The sequence below is a fragment of the Myotis brandtii genome, unplaced genomic scaffold (assembly GCF_000412655.1).
Source record: "Myotis brandtii unplaced genomic scaffold, ASM41265v1 scaffold265, whole genome shotgun sequence".
Taxonomy (NCBI): Eukaryota; Metazoa; Chordata; class Mammalia; order Chiroptera; family Vespertilionidae; genus Myotis; species Myotis brandtii.
The window spans coordinates 232,041-254,318 of NW_005360086.1; the positions used below are offsets into that span (position 1 = coordinate 232,041).

General features: G+C 43.8%; 1 protein-coding gene across 5 annotated transcripts in view; it reads left to right on the forward strand.

Annotated features, from left to right (window-relative positions):
- The first annotated feature begins 159 nt into the window (after positions 1 to 159).
- CALCOCO2 (calcium binding and coiled-coil domain 2) overlaps positions 160 to 22,278 on the forward strand; it is a 27,778-nt gene continuing 5,659 nt past the window's right edge. Inside the window, exons 1-13 of one of the 5 annotated variants that reach the window (XM_014541145.1) lie at positions 215 to 247; positions 3,669 to 3,790; positions 6,732 to 6,920; positions 11,864 to 11,966; positions 12,120 to 12,253; positions 13,051 to 13,176; positions 16,250 to 16,338; positions 16,730 to 16,799; positions 16,954 to 17,067; positions 17,370 to 17,456; positions 18,050 to 18,172; positions 18,472 to 18,558; positions 21,452 to 21,547. In XM_014541145.1, the coding sequence (XP_014396631.1) occupies positions 6,741 to 6,920; positions 11,864 to 11,966; positions 12,120 to 12,253; positions 13,051 to 13,176; positions 16,250 to 16,338; positions 16,730 to 16,799; positions 16,954 to 17,067; positions 17,370 to 17,456; positions 18,050 to 18,172; positions 18,472 to 18,558; positions 21,452 to 21,547 (1,209 nt within the window). In that variant the 5' untranslated portion in view covers positions 215 to 247; positions 3,669 to 3,790; positions 6,732 to 6,740. Of the gene's footprint in view, positions 395 to 3,668; positions 3,791 to 6,731; positions 6,921 to 11,863; positions 11,967 to 12,119; positions 12,254 to 13,050; positions 13,177 to 16,249; positions 16,339 to 16,729; positions 16,800 to 16,953; positions 17,068 to 17,369; positions 17,457 to 18,049; positions 18,173 to 18,471; positions 18,559 to 21,451; positions 21,548 to 22,278 lie in introns of all 5 variants that reach the window. The other 4 variants (XM_005868133.2, XM_005868134.2, XM_014541146.1 and 1 more) reach the window with 4 other exon arrangements.

Genomic DNA, 22,278 nt, shown 5'->3' on the forward strand with positions numbered 1-22,278 from the left:
GCGACCCACAGGTTGAGAACCGCTGTTTTAGAGGAAGAAATAAGCTCCTTAGAATGAGATCCCTGAGGATCCCCTGGAGCCCAGTCATCTGAACACTACAAGTCCCAGCAAGCAAGGAGTGGGGGCGGGGCTTGTGACCCATGTGACTTGTGGGCGGGGTCAGATGGGATCTGCGCTCCCTTGGGTTTTGGGCTCCGCCCCTCTCCCCTACCCGGTCCTGTTGCGTCGCCGCCGGCTGCTACCCCTGGTGAGTCCCTGGAGTGAAGGGGGCAATTGGTGCCAGCTGGACCCTCGCGTCCCCTACAAGCGGACTTGCAGCCCCGAGAAAGTACCGTGAGCGGTAAAGGCGCTACCGGTTTCGGTTTCCACCTCCTTCCATCTTCCTAGGAAGACAGTGAGTGCGAGCGGCGTCATGGGGCCCCTGAAGCGCTCTCCGCGGCCTCGGGGGGCAGAGGGGCAGTTTTCTCCCGGGCAGGGCAGGGCCGCGGTGCTGGCGGCCGGCTGGGAGGCTCCGTGGGCAGAAGGGGTCCCTCTGACGGGACTGCGGGTCCTGACGTCACAGCATCCCACCCCTCCCGCGGGCGGAAGTCTAGTGATTCCTGAATCCTAGCCCTTGGCAGCTCCGTCGATTGCGTGGAGGCGGAGGCGGGGCCCTGCGCAGTCACCTACTCACCCTGCTTTCTCTTTGGGCCTCCTTTTCCCCGTCTCGAACGAGGCTTGGTCCCCGAAACCCCTGTCCTTCAGGGGAGGCCTCTGTAACCGGAGGAGGTGTTCCAGGCATCCGAGAAGGAGCGGGAGTGGAGTGACCCGCTTCTTGACTGTCCATCTCCCATCGCCCCTCCCGCTGCCACCTCCAGGCCACTTCAGCTTGGGGGCGAATTGTTTCCACTCGCGTTGTAATTCAACCTTGCGTGCGAACTTTTTTTTTTTTTTTTTTTTTCCACTTGGATCCTAGCTCCTGATGCAAGCCAACAAGTGGCGGCGCGGAATAGAATAATACAGATGCTGCACAGTAAATCCTCACTTAGCCTTGTCCTAGGGTTCTGCAACTTTAAGCCAGACGTTGTATAGGCAAGCCAATTTTACCAGAGGCCAATTGATATAAACGAGAGTTAAGTTCCTACAGCGTCTTATCAACATGAGGACTACATGATATTGAACAAAACAACGTTATTCGAGGACTGCTGCATATTATAACTTATCTCCACTATTGCAAAACCCGTTTAAAGCAGCAGGTCTTCGTAGATAGTTGTAGAGCACATGGTTAAAGAATACCCGGGTGACTTTTCAGAAGTCCTCTACCTGAAACTCTACCCTTCAGCAGATATGACAGCTGTGGAGTGGAAAGGACCCTGAGAAAGGTGGTCAGTAAGAGTTGCATAGCACTAACAGGTTGTATTATCTTTCAAGTCAGATAGTACATCTGGGGCTCTTTAAAGAAATTTGGCAGTGCTTATTGAAATAATGCCATGCTTCCTTATTTTCCTAGACCTGTGGTCAGCAAACTGCGGCTTTCGAGCCACATGCGGCTCTTTGGCCCCTTGAGTGTGGCTCTTCCTAAGCCTTAGGAGCACCCTAATTAAGTTAATAACAATGTACCTACCTATATAGTTTACGTTTAAAAAATTTGGCTCTCAAAAGAAATTGCAATCGTTGTACTGTTGATATTTGGCTCTGTTGATTGATGAGTTTGCCGACCACTGATTAGGATCATCATTATAGCTGCAAGGTTTCTTAGAAATCTTCTAGCCTGATCTGTGCATTTTAGTGATGAGGCCTCAAAGGAGGTAGTGTGACTTGGCCAGGATCTCAGAGCTCGTTAGTGGCAGAACTAAGACAGGAACCCAGGTGCCCCGGCTCCTAGCCTGGTCCCTTTTCCACTACACTCCAAACACTATCACTTGTCACTTCAGGAGTTAGCATGGTCACCCCTTTAAGGGAAAAAGTGTAAAATCTCAGTAGAGTAAAATGGAGATTTAGTAGACAGCTTTGAGCTTTTCACAATTTCTTATGGTTGCCTGCATCTTCTGTCCAAGAACTATTTTTCTGTTCTTCCCTCGTACTGCTGGCACTGGTGGTATGGGATGTGGGATGAGGGCCCGCTGAGAAGGAGCTGGGCAGCCAATCCAGTCAGTTGTTAATGAGTACCATTTAAAGCCTTTCTAAGGCACCCTGAAAAACTCTGGGTGAGGAGCTATAATGAACTTGGAAACTTTGAATTACAGCAAGTGGCTTAATAATTTGAGGACCAGTGACTGTGTCTTTGTTTTTGCTCACTGTCTCATGCCATCTACAAATCCAGTGTATCTATTGTCAGTGTCCTCTAAGGGTATTTCTGTGAAAGAATCTCTTCCTGGGCCACGAGTGGGACTCCCAATTAGTTCATCCATTTTCTAGTTGCTAATCATTTGGAAAGTTAAGTAAGCAGAAGGATGAAGAAATTAAATTAATGTGGGTTTGCTTTCCCCGGGGAATTTTATCACTGGGAGGGAGGAAAGGCTATTAGGGTCTCTGACCTTAAACATCAGTTGATATCTTCCTTCCAGGAAAAGTCAAATGAGGTATCGTCACTGGCCCAGCTTAGATTGGCAGGGTCATGCTCTCGGCTTGCCCATGGCCCTTTCCATCCTCGGCTTTGGTAAGAGGCAGACAAGGGAAGCCACTGCTGTTTTCTGCCCTCCCTGCCTCCTCAGCCCCTTGCACAGTCTTGGCAGAGGATAGTTTTTATTTTAAGAATGACTGAGTTCCAGAAACCCAGAGTGCCCTTGGGTGCCTGCTGGGTCCTTCTGGGAAGGTGGGATCACTGAAATGGGTAACTTTATGGAATCTTACTTTTTTAAAAAAATATATTTTATTGATTTTTCACAGGAAGGGAGAGGGATAGAGAGTTAGAAACATCGATCAGCTGCCTCCTGCACACCCCCTACTGGGGATGTGCCCGCAACCAGGGTACATGCCCTTGACCGGAATCAAACCTGGGACCCTCCAGTCCACAGGCCGACGCTCTGTCCTCTGAGCCAAACCGGTCAGGGCTAGAATCTTGCATTTTTGATAAGCAAGGAACCAAGACTGTTGACTTTTCCAGATAGATGATTAGATTTTCAAATGAAAGATAAGAAAGTATCCATTGGCTATGCACTCAAGCTTTTTTTTTTAAATATATTTTTATTGATTTCAGAGAGGAAGGGAGAGGGAGGGGGAGAGAGAGAGAAACATCAATGATGAGAGAGAATCATTGATCGGCTGCCTCCTGCATGCCCCCTGCTGTGGATCGAGCCCAAAATCCGAGCATCTGCCCTGACCAGGAATTGAACCGTGACCTCCTGGTTCATAGGCCTACCCTCAACCATTGAGCCACAGCAGCTGGACTGCACTCAAGCTTTGACATGAGCTCTTCCATGTCGTTTTGAACATATATGCTGACCTTTCATCAGTGACCTTCTGTTCATGAGCTACTGTATAGATTGTTTTTCTAGTAAGGAAAGAGAGGCTGTACCCAGCCCCCATACCATTAGCTGGTCTTGTCTTGCACAGTAGCATCCATTTGCAAAGCAGCTTGCGAGAATTTGAATGTGTGGAAGGTGGGTAATGGAGTGTAAATTTTATGGGTCCTTCAGGAAATCAAATCTATGCCTTCTGTGTTTTTGGCACCATGCCACTTGAACCAGCTCTACCAGCTGAACCAGCCATACCAAGAATTGATGAAGCACTTGGAGATTATCATTTTCTTCCCCTATTTTAGACAAGAGAACGCCGGGAAACAGCAGCTCCTCCAAGGGTATCCAACAAAGTAAGAACAGGGCTTAAAGAAAACGTTAGTCCCACCACCATTCTCCACCTTTCATTTTTTGATGAATTACATGCATATATCTTTTTTTTTTATTGTTTAAAGTATTACAAATAGTAGTACATATGTCTCCTTTTTTTCCCCATTGACCTTCCCCCAGTCTCCCCTACCCACCGGCACATGCCCTCACGACCCCCCAACCCCCGCAGTGTCTTCTGTCCATTGGTTATGCTTATATTACATGCATATATCTTATTCATTTATTTATACAATGAATACTCAATTAGCAATCACTACAAGCTAGGCATTATGTTGTGTATGCAGTGGTGATTGTGTTATGAAGAAAAAGAACAGGGAGTATGGTACTTGGGTACATTGAGGTCCTGAAGTCCCTCTTACCTGACTGTTCAGATCCATAGTCAAAAGACAGATTAAGTCATTTTACATGACAGGGGATATGCTGGCCCCAGTCTGACTGGAGACCACTAGGGAAGAGAAGGGTCTGAAGGCTGAGAAAACTTCCTGCCCTCCCTCATCTAAGAGCTCACTCGGGCAACAAGCTTATCACGAGGAACAAGTCCTGACCTAGACTGCAACATGATCTCTCTCTTCCTTAGAAAAACTGATCTGAGGTTTGAGGTTTGAGGATGTGGTTAAACTGTGTCACAAACCAGAAAGCCAATACTTTTTTTTTTTTAATTAAACTCAATCCCAAGAATAGATAGTTCAGTGGCTTTTCTATGAAAAAACTGGCCTGGTTGCTTAGAGTTCAAAATAAAACCAGGAAAAGTAAAGTGGGGCAGGGCTAGAAGAATGACTGTCTTTTTTTTATTATTGTACTTACTTATTTTAAATTGTGTGTATGCGTGTATACAATCTTCCAACATGTTCCAACAGCTGAACTTGTAAGGTATCATATAATGTTTGCACACGCACAGCTCTTTCTTCATCGGCTGTGTAGAGATGCAATATTGTTTTCATTTCCCGATAAAATTCTGGGTTGCAAGTCATGGATTCACTACATGTTAGACCAGGGAGGCATTTAGAAGTCAGGACATGTAGCTTTTAAGGGATAAGAAATATCAAGTCTCAGCAATTCAAAAGACTGTGTATATTTCTTTTATGTACTGCTTTTACCTCCCAAATTGTTTCCCATCCTTGATCACATTTTATCTGTACTGTGACCTAGAAAGTTTATTTAATAAACTTTATTATCTCCATTTTATAGATAGGGATCCAAACTCGCTTGCTGTCCTCCAAACATGGGCTGCATTTTTCTGTTTCTTTGCTTTTTTGCATGCTGCTTCATGCCTGGTATTTCCTCACCTCAAAGCCATTTATCAAAATCCTAATCTTCCTTGAGGGCGTTATCTAGGACAGTTATGGCGAACCTTTTGAGCTCGGCGTGTTAGCATTTTGAAAAACCCTAACTTAACTCTGGTGCCGTGTCACATATAGAAATTTTTTGATCTTTGCAACCATAGTAAAACAAAGACTTATATTTTTGATATTTATTTTATATATTTAAATGCCATTGAACAAAGAAAAATCAACCAAAAAGTGAGTTCGAGTGTCACCTCTGACACGTGTGTCATAGGTTCGCCATAACTGACCTAGGATTCTACTCACTCCCCGAAACTTCCCTTCATTTTCCTAACCAGTCGCATCGCTTCTCCTTTTGAATTTAAGAGATTTTGCACTTAAATCATCCATTGGCTGTCACTTGTTTACTCATCTAACTTCCATATTGGGTTGGGGCTCATTGTGAGGGCAAACACTGTGTCAGAAGGGGGAAAAAACACCCACAACAGTAGTAATTCACTAACATCTGCTAAACCCTTTTTTTATACTAACTCTATGCTAAGGACTTTATTCTGTCATTCAACATGTCTACTTTGTGTGAAGTGCCTACTCTATGGCAAGTACTGATTTAGGGACTGGACTACATTATTTCAGTTCATGCTACGAAAAACCGAATGAGATAGATGTGATTAGCCCCATTTTACAGATTAAGGAAACAGGCATAGAGCCCAGTGATTAAGTAAATTGCCCAAGGTCACGCATGTCATTGGTGGTGAAGCTGGAATTTGAACTCCACCATTCTGAGCGCAGAACCCATGCTTGTCACCGTCACATGTCGAACAGTCTCCTTCTCTCATCCCTATCTTCCTCCCTGCACCCATCCCCAGTTCCTAGAGGAGTGCCTTCATATATGGAAGGGCCTGGTGATTATAGGATAGTAAATGGAATTGAATGGAGAAGTTGAAATCTAGAGAAATTGGTATTCCGAAAGTCACAGAGCTTATTGAGATAAAAAATCTAGAATCTAAAAAAAAAAAAAAAATCTAGAATCTGTATCTTCCAATCCCCAGCTCAAGCTACTTTCCTCCGGGCCGCCTCACTTATTTAAGGCATTTAGAAGAAGGTGAACAAACTAGTTCTGAGCAGAGAACAAGGGCATGTGATCATGGTGGTGCCTGTGGTGAAGAGGTCAAAGATACTCTCAGAAAATTCTTACAGGAGCGGTTCTCAACCTGTGGGTCGCGACCCCTTTGGGGGTCGAACGACCCTTTCACGGGGGTCGCCTAAGACCATTGGAAAACACATATATAATTACATATTGTTTTTGTGATTAATCACTGTGCTTTAATTATGTTCAATTTGTAACAATGAAATTGGGGGTCACCACAACATGAGGAACTGTATTAAAGGGTCGCGGCATCAGGACGGTTGAGAACCACTGTCTTACGGGAAAGGAAGCTATGAATGCAAAATGGCTTGAAGTGAAACCAAAAGCAGGTTGTATGGTTTCAGTACTAGTCAGGCTGCTTTTTGCTTTTCCTGACTTGTCTCTAACAGAATGTTCCCTGGACGAGAGCCCAGAAATCGCCACCATTTCAGACAACTCCCTCTGAGCCGTATTCTATCCCATATCTCATAACAGGACCCGGCCATGGAGGAGACAGTAGGAGACCCGCCCACATCAGCTGTCTTGCTGGACCACTGTCACTTCTCTCAGGTCATCTTTAACAGTGTGGAGAAGTTCTATGTGCCTGGAGGGGACGTCACATGCTACTACACCCTCACCGAGCATTTCACTCCCCGTCGAAAGGATTGGATTGGAATCTTTAGAGTAAGTAGTTACTTTAGTACCAAGTGACTGGGAACTAGAGGTGAATCTTCTTTACTGTGTGTTACAAGCAGTTGCATGTTATATCTGGCCAATGTTAAAGTCCTGAACTAAGCTCCCCAGCTGTTCCCCCTTCACACACCAACATCTGCCTTGGGACCCAAGCAAAAATAAGGTTATATTGTGCTTTCAAAGACCAAACATACATTTTTTTAAATTATCCTGTTTTGGAGTGTTCGTCTGTGACTTGACAGGGATGATTGTTCCCTTACATCATTTTTGTGACTTCCAGGGGTCCTCAAACTTTTTAAACAGGGGGCCAGTTCACTGTCCCTCAGACCGTTGGAGGGCCGGACTATAGTTTAAAAAAAAACTATGAACAAATTCCTATGCACACTGCACATATCTTATTTTGAAGTAAAAAAACAAACCGGGAACAAATACAATATTTGTATTTGCATGTGGCCCGCGGGCCGTAGTTTGAGGACCCCTGCAGTAAGCTCTCTTTTCTTACTTAGTAGAGTGTCTAACTTGTTTTAATATGAGTATTGCAAATCTGGAAAGGATGCTGGGAAGTTGCCTGGTTTGGCATCCTGCATCTAAGCTTGTTCCTGCGTAAGTGTGTCTTTCTTCTTTGTGAAGATTTCCCAGGGCAGAAGGTTTATGAGCTCCCTCAGTGGCCTCTTCTAATGCCTGATCACCCTGTCAGTTCAAGTACAGAAATGGGACTTCTTTATTAGAGCCAACTTGCTCTCTATCTGGGCTTCTCCCCTCATCTGTGTCTTTATCTGTCACACACACACACATCATAATGACAAACCTCCCTATTTCCAGAGACGGGAAGTAAAGGTCACATTTAAGTCATTTACGCTGCCGAGTTCCAACGTCTGTGACCTTTGTTTTGACACCTCAGTATGTCATGTGCTTGTTTGCCAATGTCGTTCATCCTGAACTCGGACATCATTCTTGACCACACTGTGAAGGAGCTGGTGCTTATTTACATCCCCCACTAACTTTTCCTTAATTGTTTGAAATTCCAAGCTAATTGCTGGAGCCAGGGCAGCTGGTGTTTCGAGGCAGCGACAGCCAGCCAGAGGGACACAGGACAGCTCCGCAGACTGCGGGAGGCTGAAACATTAGACTAAAAGATGTCCTAACACAGAAACCTGACACACCAGAGTGTTTCCTATTTTGTAAAGAAGGTGATAGTTGTTTTATCCTTCCCACAGGTGAGGTAGAACTTACTACAATGGAGCTATACCCTGGCTGTCCAGTCCAGTAATCTCTAGCCACATGTGGCTACTGAGCATTTAAAATGTGGCTAATGTGGCCCTAGCCGGTTTGGCTCAGTGGATAGAGTGTCGGCCTGCAGACTGAAAGGTCCCGGGTTCAATTCCAGTCAAGGGCACATGCCCGGGTTGCGGGCTCCATCCCCAGTAGGGGGCATGCAGGAGGCAGCCGATCAATGATTCTCTCTCATCGTTGATGTTTCTATCTCTCTCTCCCTCTCCCTTCCTCTCTGAAATCAATAAAAATTTTTAAAAAGAGAGACCAAAGAAACAGCAAAAATAAATAAATAAATAAAATGTGGCTAGTGTGGCCGAGTAACTAGTTATTAAATGCTATTTAACTAACTCAAAATTAAATAGCCTTGTGTGGCTACTGGCTATCATATTGGACAGTGCAGGTATCCTATATAATAAAAGGGTAATATGCAAATCGCCAAATGGCGACCAGTCACTATGATGCACACTGACCACCAGGGGGCAGACACTCAACGTAGGAGCTGCCCCCTGGTGGTCAGTGCGCTCCCACAGGGGGAGCACCGCTCAGCCACAAGCCGGGCTGATGGCTGATGAGCGCAGCAGTGGTGGCGGGATCCTCCGCGGCAGCGCTAAGGATGTCCGGCTGTGGCTCAGGGAGCAGGCCTAAGCCGTCAGTCGGATATCCCCCAAGGGCTCCCGGACTGCTAAAGGGCACAGGCTGGGCTGAGGGGACCGCCCCCCAAGTTGTGCACCAGGCCTCTAGTAGATAATAAAAAAGAGGAGGATTCAAAAAGTACTTCTTAGAGTTCATAGTGTAATCTGTAACTTTTTTGTTATTTTTCTGTTCAGCTTAGACTGGTTGTATTCCCCAAGCACTTAGCAACTTCCAGTGAAGACTTGCCCGTAAACCAAATGAAAGTCAAGCTTTTTAAAAAGACATGTTTAAAGACATTTTTTGAAATGCATCTGCATTTGGAATGCTTCATGCATTCCAGAGGTATTGCCATGCCTCCATAAGGAAATGGTCAATCCAAAGAAAGGCCTCTAATGTTCATGTCCATAAACCTATTTATTTGAACACCTACCCTGAAGCCTGAAAGTTTTAAGACTAATAAAGAATGCAAACTTTTTGAGAATACACAATGTGCTAGGCCTTTGATGCGGTTGTGTGTGTGTGTGTGTTCTAACTTAATCCTCACAGCACAGTAGCCCCAAAGATAAGTCATATTATCTCTTGTTGCACAAATAATACTTTCCCAAGAAATCCCAATGAGTAAGGGGTAAAGAAAATTTGTTTGACATCCAAACCTCTGCTGCTCCTCCTCTCTTCCTTTGAACAACAAATGGTAAATTAGAGAATTAAACGTCAACTCTAAACTTTTGTCCTTTTTGTCTCACTTCTAAAGCTCTCCCAGTGTTCTTTCAGTGTGTTTTTTAAAATATATTTTTACGGATTTCAGAGAGAAAGGGAGAGGGAGAGAGAGATAGAAACATCAATAATGAGAAAGAATCATTGATCAGCTGTCTCCTGCACACCTCACACTGGGGATCGAGCCTGCAACCCGGGCATGTGCCCGGACTGGGAATCGAACCGTGACCTCCTGGTTCAAGGTCGACTCTCAACCACTGAGCCACACCGGCCAGGCTTTTCACTATGTTCTTAATCGTATCCCTTAAGTCCACATCACCAAGTGCTTCCTGGCACCAAGTAGGCATTCATGAAATGTTTTTGAATGTGCAGTATGCTACATCTTCTCAACATAGCAAAAGCTACCACCAGTGATTGAGCTTAAAGTGAGTGGGGGTCAGCTCTCCTACCTTCAGTGTCTAGTCCTGAGCTCCATACTCTCCTTTACCTGAGCATGTAAATGCCTCCAAGGTTTCGGAGGGGAAATACCACGCCACGAGAAGCAGGCTGGGACCAGGACTACCAGGTGGAGGAGCCAGGGACAGAAATCGCAGGTAGCTAAAAGCTGTTTTCTTGTTCCAAGGCGGCAGTAATTCTTAGGCTTTTCCTGATGATATTTTGGTCACAGTACATTAAGAAACTACAGGAAGTGAATGAAGACTCCATAAAATTCCTGCTTCCTGCTCTGTCGCATACTGCAGTGGCTGTGAGATGCTTACAGCGACGGGGTGTGTATTAATGAGACACTAAAACATGCCTAGTATGTTCTGATGAGCTTTCAGTGTGGCCTTTTCAACCCTGCTCCGATTCCTTAATATAGAAAAATGGAATTTATTCTCCGTTCTTTTTCTTCCCACTGGGCTCAGGCAGGGTCAAAATATGGCAATAAATGTAATTTTGCTTCTCATTTGCCGAGTGTTCTCCCCTTGGAGACACAATGGCTCCCTTTCTATTCCCTGGTGTCCTCTTATCTTCGAGATACAATCTGAGCCATCTTGTACTCCTCTTCACATTTAGTGAGAATATTTTCCACGTAGCCAGCTGTCTGCTCTGTGGCATATTTTACAGTATCCTTCTATCTTATGACTTACTTCATTCAATACCTAGAAGAGGCCTTTATGATATCAGATTGTTATTCTTTTCAGCACCAAAAAGGCTTCATTAAGCATACCTTAAGAAAAACACCAGCCCTAACTGGTTTGGCTCAGGGGATAGAGCGTCGGCCTGTGGACTCAAGGGTCCCAGGTTCGATTCCGGTCAAGGGCATGTACCTTGGTTGCGGGCACATCCCCAGTGGGGAGTGTGTAGGAGGCAGCTGATCGATGTTTCTCTCTCATCGATGTTTCTAACTCTCTATCCCTCTCCCTTCCTCTCTGTAAAAAAAATCAATAAAATATATATTTTAAATAAATAAATAAAAAGAAAAACACCAAAGAAATGCAAACTCTATAGCCTGGACTTGGCTATGTGGTGCCTTGTAATCTAAGAAGCCTCCTCCTCCTCCATCCCCAACATGCAAATTATTCAAAAAATATATTTTTTTAAAAACGCAGTAGTATAGCCATGTTGGTGTAAGTGATAAGACTGATCTGGACACCGGAAAGGACAAGCTAAGGGAGAGGGCAGATCAAAAGTGCTTTCTGGCCCTGACCGGTGTGGCTCAGTGGATAGAGCGTCGGCCTGTGGACTCAAGGGTCCCGGGTTCGATTCCAGTCAAGGGCACGTACCTTGGTTGCGGGCACATCCCCGGTGGGGAGTGTGCAGGAGGCAGCTGATCGATGTTTCTCTCTCATCGATGTTTCTAACTCTCTATCCCTCTCCCTTCCTCTCTGTAAAAAATCAATAAGATATATTTTTTTAAAAAAAAAAGTGCTTTCTGATGAAGTTCCAAGAACCTTTGTAAGACAATAGCAAGATCCAGGTTCACAATCCCCAAACTTCTTCCCATCACTCCCAGTTCTGTGTCTGACTTGGAGATACAGTTTTTGGAACTCTTGTCCTGGATGTTGAGTTATCAGTTTTTGTTTCCTTCTAAGACAGGTATTTTGGACTCTGTGTGTGTGCCAATTTTTAGTTGTATCAGACATTTTACCATATATGGTTGTCATAGGTCAAAAAACAAGATTTGATTCATTGTAAGTGGATTTTGTCCACTCATTCTGTTGTCTTTTCAACATAAATAAAAGGTAAGCACACTTTGAGAAGACATAGCCCAAATAAGGATTTTCCCCTGAGCACTTTCAGATGCTGAATGGAGCCTCTTGTCATTGCAGGTGGGATGGAAGACAACCCGTGAGTATTACACCTTCATGTGGGTTACTTTGCCCGTTGACCCAAACAACATATCAACCAAACATCAGGAAGTCCAATTCAAAGGTGAGAAAAATAGGGGGTAAAAGGTGTTGAAAACAGTAGCCAAGACTAATTTATTTCATTGATCTTGGCTTTCTGGAGCAGATAAAAGACTTCCCGATTTTTAGTTTTCTGAATAGACCTGACTTTGGATTACAAATAATATTGTGTTCTCAGCTTATTACCTGCCCAAGGATGATGAGTATTACCAGTTCTGCTATGTGGATCAGGATGGTTTGGTCCGGGGAGCAAGTATCCCTTTCCAGTTCCGCCCAGAAAACGAGGAGGACATCCTAGTTGTTACCACTCAGGTCTGTAAATAACTCACCTCTATCCCTTCCCGCCAATAAGAGTAGTAATTCTAGGATAGGGAGGGGTTTGAGTCAAAAAGCCTTTAATGACTGTCTAACAGATACTGTTGAGGAGAATTTGTACAATACTCACTCATACCCACTTCAGAATGACTTAGGAACGTTAGCAAGAATCATAACAAGGGATTTCTCCTTTCTCTAAAACTAGTGTAGCTCAGTTGGCATTCAGTTACTTCCTTAATTTTTCCCACCTTCACACCTTATCACCACAGTAAATTGATACGCTCCTTTGAGGAGAGATGCACTAACTCTTCTTCTTGGATCTCTCACTTCTACACAGAGCCTGTCATGTATGAGTATTAGATTAACTTACTTAACAGGACACCTCCTGTCCATCTAGTACAATGGTAGCACTAGGGATGCGATGTAGAATCAAAACACTGTCGGCGGCCTCAACGAACTAAGTCCATAAGAGAGACAAGCAATACTAAGTGTTTGCGAGAAGAGTCTACATTCTTCTGTCATTCCCCCTTTTCCCTTTATATGGCCTTAATTTTGTTTCTCTTTCTTCTTGGTAATGGCAGGCTCAGTACTGCAATTTATACAGACACACATCTATTACCATCTTCCTTACATATTGAGGGGCTGCTCCCATTTGGGGTACAGAGATGTCACTATAGTGAGTGGGAGTCATTCATACTTTCTCTGTCCCCGACTATGGGAATTTTCTGCTACAAGGATTTGAATATCCATTGAGCTACAAAGGGTCAAATAGTTTATAGAATGCTCTTTCATAGGGTGAGGTAGAAGAGATTGAGCAAAACAACAAGGAGCTTCGCAAAGAAAACCAGGAGCTGAAGGACAGCTGTGTCAGCCTCCAGAAGCAGAACTCAGACATGCAGGCTGAGCTCCAAAAGAAGCAGGTACAGCTGTTGGCTAACGTGACTTTGGAGTATGGAATTGGATGGTGCCCGTTAGCCAGGCCAGCACCATTTTCTGTTTTGCTTGTGATCTCACTCCCTTACACTAATGTCTTTGAATAGGCATAGTGTTAAACATTTTATGTGGATCATTTTATTTAAACTTCATGGCAAACTTTTGGAATATGTACTGTTATTACCCCAACTTTATAGATGAGTTACCTAAGGCTTAGGGGAATTAAGTAATCTCTTATACAGCTAATAAGTGATGGAGCCAGGATTCAAACCCATGCAGTCTGACTACTTCTTTTCAGTGCCTGTTTATAATCTATAATAATAAAAGTGTAATATGCAAATTGACCGAATGGCCAAACAGCGGAATTACCGTCCGCACGACCTTCCAGACGAAGCAAGGGCTGCGAGGGCTAAGGCAGCTATGAGGGCCAAGGCAGCTTGGGCTGCGAGGGCCTACCCTTGCACAAATTTCTTGCATCAGGCCTCTAGTTAGAAATAATTTGCTTTGATGAGCTAGAACGTGGATATCAAGAGAGAAGCAGTAATGAAGTAAGGTTGTGGGTTATCTAAACTCTTTGTAACTTCTTTTCAAATCAGCGGATGGTGAATGAGAGTTGATAATGCTGGAAGCTGAAGTAGAAGTTTTCTCTAAAGACTGTAAACTAGCCCAGTCAGTGTGGCTCAATGGTCGAGTGTTGATCTATGAACCAGAAGGTCACAATTTGATTCCCAGTCAGGGCACATACCCAAGATGTGGGCTCGATCCCCAGAAGAGGGCGTGCAGGAGGCAGCTGATTTATGATTCTCATCATTGATGTTTCTATCTCCCTCTCCCTTCCTCTCTAAAATCAATAAAAAATATATTTAAAAAAATAAAAAGAAAAGATATATCCATTAAAGGTGACATAGGTATAACTCACAACTCGGCTGTCAAGAACAGCATCTGGCCAGGAGCCTTACAGCCTATCTACCCGATTCTAGCCAAGGAATCAGAGGGTCTGGGTTCTTGGACTCGCTCTCCTACATACTTGCTACTGGTTATTATAAAGATAACAAAAGCCAATATTTATTCATGAGTACCTGCTCTGTGCCTGGCACTATAATTAAGCACGTCACTTCACTTAATTCTTAAAACAGCCTCACAGCTCTGAGAGGTAAGTGACTTGCTCAATGTCAATGTCATATTTTGTGGCTTTGGAACGAGCTGGGATTTGCACTCAGATTTTCTTTATGTTTTTGGAGACAGGATCATACAATGGTTAGGAACCTTGTCTTTGGAGTCAACAGGCTGGTTCTCCCATTTATTGTTTGATGAGCCAGAAGAAATTTCTTAACATCTCTGATGAGCCTCAGTTTCCCTCCCTGTTTTTTCACAGAGATGCTAGTACCCATGTCCATAACAGCATTTTTTGCAGTGGCCAAAGGGTAAAAGCATCCCAGGTATCCAGTGACAGCTAGATGGCTAGACGAGACGTGTCGTGGCATGTACATACAATGGAATGTTGTCCAGCTTTAAAAGGAAAGGAAATTCTGATACATACTGCAACGTGGATGAACCTTGAGGACATTATGCTGGGAAAAGTGGGTCAGACACAGAGAGATGGATACCATATGATTCCACTTATACGAGGTACCTAGAGTAGTCGGCGTCATAGAGACAGAAAGTAGAATGGTGGTTGCCAGGAGCTGGGGGAGGGGGAAATGGGGAGTTAGTGTTTAATGGGTTCAGAGCTTCAGTTCTGCAAGATGAAAAGAGTCCTGTGGGTGGATGGAGTGATGGTTGCACAACAGTGTGGATGTTCTTAATGTCACTGGACTGTGTGCTCAAGATGGTTAAGATAGTAAATTTTATGCTATGTATATTTTACTACAATTTTTTAAAATATATTTTATTTGATTTCAGAGAGGAAGGGAGAGGTAGAGAGAGAGAGAAACATCAATAATGAGAGAGAATCGTTGGTCGGCGCCCTCCTGGGGATCAAGCCCACAACCTGGGCATGTGCCCTTGACCAGAATAGGACCCCAGGACCCTTCAGTCTGCAGGCCAACGCTCTATCCACTGAGCCAAACCTGCTAGGGCTTAACTACAATTTGTTAAACAGAAGAAAAAAAAAAGACTTTTTAGAAGTCTATAAACCAGTGGTTCTCAACCTTCTGGCCCTTTAAATACAGTTCCTCATGTTGTGACCCAACCATAAAATTATTTTCGTTGCTACTTGATAACTGTAATGTTGCTACTGTTATGAATCGTAATGTAAATATCTGATATGCAGGATGGTCTTAGGCGACCCCTGTGAAAGGGTCATTCGACCGCCAAAAGGGTTGCGACCCACAGGTTGAGAACCACTGCTATAAACTAAAAACGTTTCCCACCTTAGAGCTAAAAACAAATAGTTGTTATTTATACACAAGAATTGATTCCGTTCAGAAGGCATTGGGAGAAAAAAAAATGTTTAGGACGAATATGGTGGCCACTAGCCCCATGTGAAATGTGGCAGGTTGTGATATGCTGTAAGCCTAAAATATATTCCGGATTTTGAAGACGTTGTCTGAAAAAAGTATAAAATTCCTTTTCTTGTTTACATATTAAAACAATATTTTAGATATATTGGGTTAAATTTACTAGTGGTTAAATTAATTTCATGTTTCTTTTTACTCTTTTTAATGTGGCTACTAACACTTTTTAATTACATCTGTGGCTTTCTGAATTTATTGAACAGTGCATTTCTAGGAGAAAAGCAACATTATTTTATCCACTGCTGTGTCTGCAATGCCAGACAGTGTCTGGTGTGCAGTAGGCGCTTATTAAATATTTGTTTAATGAATTAATGGGCAAATATATGCTCCAGTGGAAGAGAAATTAAGGTAGATACATTTTTAATGTGGAAAGAACGTATTAGGAATATTTGAATATGAGAAACCCCTTTACTTGGATATTTTATTCACTGTTATGCCATGCTATGTCTGACATGTAATACGTGCTCAATAAATATTTGTTGGCTGCCTGAGATATTAAAACTGTCTTAGAAATGGTTTGTGCCTTTGACATTTCACTCTATAGGAGGAGCTAGAAACCTTAAAGAGCATCAACAAGAAGCTGGGACAGAAGGTGGAAGAGCAGAAGGACATTTGGGAGACAGAGCTGCTACAGTGAGTGTGACCCTTGCATGTGAGGAACTGCCGTCTGATAGGCACCCTTAGGGGGGTCAGATTAGATTTCTAGAATTTGGTAGAGACTACAGTCTTCCTATTATGACATTGAGGGTGTGGTTCTCCCCTTTGAGTCATGATCTCTTTGGTTCCAGGTTAGAGAACTTTGTGTCAGAATGGTAAGGAGAAATGACCTAAATTCACGTATTAACGTGAAGTGTCGAATACCTGCACTTTGAGGTCAGGAAGCCAAAACAGGACTGAAGAAGAGACTAATGGATTTTAAAATAAATCTGGAGGCTTAGGGCCAAGGCAGCCTTAAATCATGTAAGGCCTGGGGGAGCCAGCAGGCATCAGCATATATTTCACATGGTCATCTCCACCTCCGCAGACTGAAAGAACAAAATCAGAAGCTGTCCTCAGAGAATGAGAAGATGGGAGTCAGAGTGGATCAGCTTCAGGTAGGCCACAGCAAACCTTGGCCCAGCGCTCAGCCACTGAGCCACACCGGCCGGGAGGAACACACATTTCTTTATGTTTTGCACATTAAAAAGCATTGTTTCTGGTTAGCTTTCCTTCTTTATATCTTTGTTGTATTTACTACTTTTGCTTTAGGCACAGCTGTCAACTCAAGAGAAAGAAATGGAGAAGCTTGTTCAGGAAGCTCAAGATAAGACAGAGCAGTTGGAATGTCTGAAAAAGGAAAACTTTCTCAGTTTAATGGAACAGGTAGAGTCATGGGAAAATATATAATTTTTTGTCATTGAGGAGAAAATATATACATTGTTCTTTCTTAATCATATACCTGGATATCACTGGCTCTGGGGGAGGTCTCAGAGGAAGCCATCTGAAAGAGGTATCTCATGGCTGTTCTCAGAAACTAATAAGAGAAGGCTTGCTTCTTTCTCTGTATCCTGCTTGCTCATTAGCTGGGCAGGCCCTTCCCCAGTGCGTGTGTGCGTGTGTGTGTGTGTGTGTGTGTGTGTGTGTGTGTGTTTCTAACAGTGGTCCTGAAATCTGTTTTTGTGCAGAGGAAGCACCAGCAGAAGCTAGAGAAGACAGTGGAGGAGCTGAAGAAACAAGAAGCTATTGCAACGAAGAAAGAGCAGGAGTTAACGGCATGTCTATCTTTGGATGGCTACATGGAAGGGAGCCTACAAAAAGGAAGGGATGGGGTCTACACTCAGGTGATGGACAGGATAAATAAGCAAAGAGGAGAATAGCACTTACCTCTGGACATGTTGCATTCTACCCAGAAGGATAGAGAATTTGCTATGTACAAAATGTTTAGGAGAGGTAGGTATTTTAATGTGTGATGAGTGATAAAAGAATATTGGAAGGTAAACTTTATGACAGGTTGTAGTAAATAGAGCCTTGGGCTAGGAATTCCCTTCTTTTTTAAAATATATTTTTATTGATTTCAGAGAGGAAGGGAGAGGTAGAGAGTGTTAGAAACATCAATGATGAGAGAGAATCATTGAATTGGCTGCCTCCTGCACACCCCGCACTGGGGATCAAGTCCGCCAACCTGGGCTTGTGCCCTGACTGGGAATTGAAAAGTGACCTCCTGGTTCATAGGTCAATGCTCAGCCACTGAGCCACACCGGCAGGGAGGAACACACATTTCTTTATGTTTTGCACATTGAAAAGCATTGTTCCTGGTTAGCTTTCCTTCTTTATATCTTTGTTGTATTTACTACTTTTGCTTTAGGCACAGCTGTCAACTCAAGAGAAAGAAATGGAGAAGCTTGTTCAGGAAGCTCAAGATAAGACAGAGCAGTTGGAATGTCTGGAAAAGGAAAATGGCCATCTCTTTCTCAGTTTAAAGGAACAGGTAGAGTCATGGGAAAATATATAATTTTTTGTCATTGAGAAAATATATACATTGTTCTTTCTTTATCATATATCTGGATATCACTGGCTCTGGGGGAGGTCTCAGAGGAAGCCATCTGAAAGAGGTATCTCATGGCTGTTCTCAGAAACTAATAAGAGAAGGCTTGCTTCTTTCTCTGTATCCTGCTTGCTCATTAGCTGGGCAGGCCCTTCCCCAGTGCGTGTGTGCGTGTGTGTGTGTGTGTGTGTGTGTGTGTGTGTGTGTTTCTAACAGTGGTCCTGAAATCTGTTTTTGTGCAGAGGAAGCACCAGCAGAAGCTAGAGAAGACAGTGGAGGAGCTGAAGAAACAAGAAGCTATTGCAACGAAGAAAGAGCAGGAGTTAACGGCATGTCTATCTTTGAATGGCTACATGGAAGGGTGCCTACAAAAAGGAAGGGATAGGGTCTACATTCAGGTGATGGACAGGATAAATAAGCAAAGATGAGAATAGCATTTACCTCTGGACATGTTGCATTCTACCCAGAAGAATAGAGAATTTGCTATGTACAAAATGTTTAGGAGAGGTAGGTATTTTAATGTGTGATGAGTGATAAAAGAATATTGGAAGGTAAACTTTATGACAGGTTGTAGTAAATAGAGCCTTGGGCTAGGAATTCCCTTCTTTTTTAAAATATATTTTTATTGATTTCAGAGAGGAAGGGAGAGGTAGAGAGTGTTAGAAACATCAGTGATGAGAGAGAATCATTGAATTGGCTGCCTCCTGCACACCCCACACTGGGGATCAAGTCCGCCAACCTGGGCTTGTGCCTTGACTGGGAATTGAAAAGTGACCTGGTTCATAGGTCAACGCTCAACCACTGAGCCACACCAGCTGGGCAGGAATTCCCTTATAAAGAGCTATTGTGCAGGCAGACAAATGATTATAAAGTTGAGCTCTATGATTGGAAAATATTACAGCAGTCAAAAATTTCGTTACAATTGATATAATATTGTCAGTTGTCGTCATTATAAATTATTCTGAGCTATAGTAAAATGGTAATGCTAGCCTAATTGACTAATAATTTTCTATAATATATTATTGGAAAAGAGGCCTCATGATGATGACAGGTGCCTAGGAGCCCCATTTTCTGAATTGATATAAGAACATGAGAAATCCTGATGTCTGGAGCCCATCCAACTACTGGGATTATAACTCATTATATATGTATCATTCATTCAGTCAGTGAGTCATTATCCAATCAGTTACTGAGTACCTACTACTATATAAGATACTGTATATTTTAGCCTAATAAAGAGTAGAACAGCCAGAACCGGTTTGGCTCAGTGGATAGAGCGTTGGCCTGCTGACTCAAGGGTCCCGGGTTCGATTCCGGTCAAGGGCATGTACCTTGGTTGCGGGCACATCCCCAGTGGGGGGGCGTGCAGGAGACAGCTGATCGATGTTTCTGGCTCTCTATCTTTCTCCCTTCCTCTCTGTGAAAAATCAATAAAATATATTAAAAAAAAAAAAAAGAGTAGAACAAAGTTTGTAAATCACCAGTTCATAGGTTAAGTTTAGCTAACAGAAATGTTTTATTTGGCCCAGATGGTATTTTTTTAAAAATTGAGTTAGTTACTAATACTTAAAAATGGGAATCTTTCCCATTAAAAATTGTATTTCAGCTTCCATTGAAAAATTAGAGGATCTGGACACATTCAGCTCATATCTGGAGCTGAGTAGCTCCTGCACCCTTTACTAGTAGATGGAACATGTGTTCTCTATTTGTCTGCTCTCTTCACTGTTTCATTGCATTCAACTCCTTCATTCAATTATATTACATATTTGGGTTTGTGACCTCTAATGTAGCAAAGAAATTACTGTTTTAAATAATCTAGAGCCATCCAAAGATTTGAACCTTCTTGTGGCAGCTATGGGTTTTCTCAGTTTTCATGGAATATTTTGCAAGATCCAGGGACTCCCCGGCTGATACCAATTCTTTATTCCTAATGCATCCAAAAGGCCCCTACCTCTTAGGACTCTGTCTCTTACACTCCAGGGGCCTACGAACAAGAAAACAACAGTGGAAGAGCAGTTAGTACAAGAGATGGACTTGCTAAGGGCAAAGGTAGAGGCCGGGAAAGCCTGTTTCTTAGAGAAGTACAAAGAGAGTCAGTGACTCCACAAACAGATCAGGCAGCTCAGGGCTGCTGCACTGGTAGGTGACAGAGACAAGGGGCCCAGGAAGCAAGGGGTGCAAATGTTTGTGGTTCTTAGACAAGCCCAGAGGGTTGTAGACCCTTGTTAAGGAGAGGAATTTATCTTTCTGCTAAAGAGAGGAGGGATGGAGTGTGTGGCCAGAAACCAGCCTGGGAATCCCTGGAAATACAGGCCCCAGCTCAACCACGGGCCTCAGGGAGGATTTTTGTAACCATTGAGCAGATTTCTGAGCAGATTCAGAAAGCCCTTCCTTATGTCTGCTCTTTGAGGAAGTGAAGCAGGACTGGAAGAGCCAGCAGGAGCCAATGGGGATGGGAAGCCAGGGGCCCGCAGTCAGCAGTGTCACCGGGTAGCCCTCTAGTGTTACTACCTCAGGGTTGGCTAGAAGCGCACAGCAGTTTGAGCACCAGCATTCAAATAAAAAATCTTAGGAAAAAACTCCACAATTAGTAGGATTAGCTTAAGTGTTTTTGTGAGGTTTGGGAATGTGGATGTGTGTAGGTAGGAGGTGGAAAGCTCTGAAGCATGCCTAGGAGTTTGGGATTCATGAACTAGTCAAGTCAACATCAAGCCCAGCATCCCAGTGTGGGTTCCTGGTAGCCTTGAATAAATTTCTGCTCAGATTCTTTCTTCCTCGCTGTCACTTGAGTCCAGATGCCTGTTTTCACATGGGAGGGAGTCCTGCCAACCTAGCCCTAAAAGCTTCGGGCTGCATTGACTGAGATGTTTATTCAAGACAAAGACGATTGCTTCCATCGTTGAGTGGGGTTAGACATGGCTCCATTTATCCCTAACTCTGATAAGTCAGTATTGAGGTTTTCCCCAAACTGTTTCTCTCTTTGGTCACTTATAAACCAGAAGAAACTGGCACCTGGATGCTCGCCCAGGCCTTCGGGCATTTTAAGTCACTTTTCTATTAGTTAGATCTGCTCTATAGTACCACTCCTCCCTACTCCACCCTCCCCCACCTCGGTCCCAACACTTTGTAAAGCTAGAACCTCTGTGATCTTGTTTTACCCCACCGTGGATCCAGATTATCATATATGATCCTAATCCTGATTTTTTTCTTAATTATTGACAGGACGAGAACTTTGACCTGTCAAAAAGGCTGAGTGAGAACAAGATGATATGTACTGTTCTGCAGAGAGAGAAAGAGAGATTAGAAGGAGAAAATGATGTGAGTATGTAAATGAGGGTAGAAAACTCCAAGATTTTAAGGGGAAGGAGCAGGGTGAACCAGAGGTATGGTAATAAAATAAAATGTTAAATAGCCCTGCTGGTTGCCCATCAGCCTGGGGACCTGAGGGTTGTGGGTTCGATTCCCAGTCAATCCCAGGCTTGGGCAGGAAGCAACCAATAGATGTGTCTCTTATGTTGATCCCTCCCTCTCTTTCTCTCTCTCTCTCTCTTTTTCTCTCTCTCTCTTTCCCCTACCCCTTCCACTCTCTAAAAAATCAATATATCCTCAGGTGAAGATTAAAAAATAAATATAAATATCCTATCTAATAAAAGACAAAAAGGGTAATTAACCATACCTCCGCTACTCTTCCCATTGGCTAATCAGGGCGATATGCAAATTAACCACCAACAAAGATGGCGGTTAATTTGCATATGCAGGCTTCAAGCGGTGGAGCGAAGCCAAACAGCCCCGAAGCGGCCAAGCAGCGAGGCCTCACCCCTTGGGGATCAGCGGAGCGGAGAGGCCTCCCGGCCCCGGGATCAGTGGAGCCGAGAGGCCTCCCGGCCCCTGGAGCAGTATGACAGGGGGTGGCACCGCAACCCCCAGATTGGCCCTGCTCTGTGGGTGACAGGGGTCGGCACCCCAACCCCCTGATCGGCCCTGCTCTGTGCGTGACAGGGGGGAGCTCCCCAACCCCCTGATCGGCCCTGCTCTGTGCGTGACAGGGG